Raw genomic sequence first — 2,392 nt, 5'->3', positions numbered from 1 at the left:
TCGATTGCGCGAGCCGCGAGAGCTCTGCTGCCCTGAACAGGAATCTGAGGTCCTTATCAACGGGCATTTGGCGCCATCCATGCGCGCAAATCGAAATGCTCTGGCGACACTTGCGAGCGCGCGTCGCGCAGGATCTAGCGATTATCCAATACTAGAATCGATAATCGCGTTATGGCCTTTAATTGGATCACGTATTCGGCCGTAAGACTTCCGCTTTTTTCACGAAGAAAGTCTCCTTCTCGATCGGGCGTAGCCGAGCCGATACGGTCGGAAAGCCGCATGTACGACGGCCATAGGATTCTGTCTGTGGCTTGTCCCGCTCGTCGTTATATTGTTCAACCAGTGACGTGCAATAAACAAATTACTGTGATTGTGAACACGCCGCCTCTTTTTTTTTCAAAGTCCTTCCGCCTCCGAAGCATCGGTTCCCAGTCGGGAACGAATCATCGCCTGCTCCCAGCTATCATTAATTTAATTTTCGCGTGTCGTACGAAAATAGACAAATTTTGATCCTGACGATCCGGATCTTATAAAATCAAAATAATCGCACATAATTTTGGTCCTTCGAGCCGGATACGGTGCGCAAGAGCGGAAATGACTATTAGTTCGCGGATCCTCGCGGCAGTGACGTGTCATTACGGAGATCCGTCCGATCAGTGATTTTCAGTTCGCGGATCTCTCCGCGCCGATCAGTGAACTCAGTGCGCGGATCTCTTCGCGTAGTGACAATTCGTTTCGCGGATCTCTCCGCGCCGCTCAGTGAATTCAGTTCGCAGATCCTCGCGGTAGTGACAATTAATCCGCAGGCCCGTCCGCGTTAGTGACAATTTTCCGCAGATGCGGCCACGTTAGTCACGTTCAAGTTGCAGAACGTTGTGTGACAGTTTTAATTCGCGGATCTCTCCGCTTCATTAAATTCAGTGCGCGATTTCTCGCTGTGGCAACGATCAGTTCACTTTCAATCATGGAAGTGCTTCTCGCAGAACAGAAAGTGGTGATCAAATCAATCACAAACGCTCTTAACAATTTTAAAAAGATTGGGAAGGCCAACCTTACGTACGGTATCGTCCGTAACCGCTTACAAAACTTGAAGACGGACGCTTCCTTCAAGCAAAATCACGCCAAGATCTTGACGTCCGCATCCGACGAAGTCATCGCCGGACACAAATACTTCATCGAAGACAAGTTATCCGCCTGCGAAGCAGCATATTACGCAGCCTCCGACTACATGGCTGACTGGGAAGCTCAGCTAGAGCCGCAGTCAACGTCTACTCCAGATGCATCGTCCGTAAGTCAACGGCAACAACTCTTTTCGCCTCGTTCAGCTCTACAGCTTCCGCGTATAAATCTCCCGCGGTTTTCCGGCAATTTGAGCGCCTAGGAATCCTTTCGCGAACAATTCAAAGCCCTGATCATTGAAAACAGCGAACTTGTAAATGTAAACCGTTTACAATATTTATATTCGTGTTTAAAGGACGAAGCGTTCGATATCGTGCGAAACTTCTCTTTAACCGACGCGAACTTTACGATCGCCTGGGATTTGTTAATCGCGCGTTACGACAATAAGCGCCGTCTCGTGCATGAGCATATTCACTCGTTAGTAACGTTACCGCAGTTAAACTCGGAATCCGCCGCTGCGCTTGCCGCTCTGCGCGACAAATCGAATATCGCTATTAAAGCATTAGCGAATCTGGGACGCGCTGTTGACACATGGGACGACATATTGATCTATCTCATCGTACAGAGATTTGATAAAGCCACTCGAAAGGCTTGGGAGTTACATATCGGAGATACATCAGAATATCCCTCATTTGAAAAACTCGAACAGTTCTTAGCATCGCGTATTCGAGTTTTAGAAAATATGCTCCCATCAAACGCCTCGGGGAAAAGTAAAACGGGTACATTTTCGGTACAAAGTCACACTGCAAACACGAGTAATGTGAAGTGTCCCCTGTGTCAAAAGCCTCATTTTCTGTATTCGTACCCAGACTTCCGTAACAAAGCACTCACGGAACGACATGAGTTAGCGCAAAAATTCCGCTGTTGCTTCAACTGTCTGAGTACACGGCATAATCGGAAAACGTGTCAAAGCAAAAGTCGATGTCGGCAATGTCAGCAGAATCATCATTCGTTATTACACGACACCGCGACTAAAACGTCAATTCACGAGAATATCGCTGCTCCTAGCACCTCCAATCGCGAAAGCACAACCGTTGCCGTGAATAATCCCGTTCTCTCGACGCAATGTTTTTCAAAATCTAGCATCCTCCTCGCTACCGCTTCGGTGACAGTTTGCGGTCCCGCCGGTCGACGGGAAACCGTCCGCGCGTTATTGGATCAAGGATCAGTCACATCCTTGATTTCATTCGTTATTACACGACACCGCGACTAA

The 2,392-nt window shown here is 48.2% G+C and overlaps 1 protein-coding gene across 1 annotated transcript; it reads left to right on the top strand.

Annotated features, from left to right (window-relative positions):
• The first annotated feature begins 964 nt into the window (after positions 1-964).
• Positions 965-2,392, top strand: LOC145977279 (uncharacterized). The gene is made up of 2 exons (XM_083109142.1): positions 965-1,288; positions 1,475-2,392. The coding sequence occupies exons 1-2, from the start codon at positions 965-967 to the stop codon at positions 2,390-2,392; spliced, it is 1,242 nt and encodes a 413-aa protein (XP_082965268.1).

This window comes from Camponotus vicinus, unplaced genomic scaffold (genome assembly GCF_025532165.1).
Source record: "Camponotus vicinus isolate PSW18456_S1 unplaced genomic scaffold, iyCamVici1.0 SCAF_9, whole genome shotgun sequence".
Taxonomy (NCBI): Eukaryota; Metazoa; Arthropoda; class Insecta; order Hymenoptera; family Formicidae; genus Camponotus; species Camponotus vicinus.
This window is presented reverse-complemented; position numbering and strand designations above follow the sequence as displayed.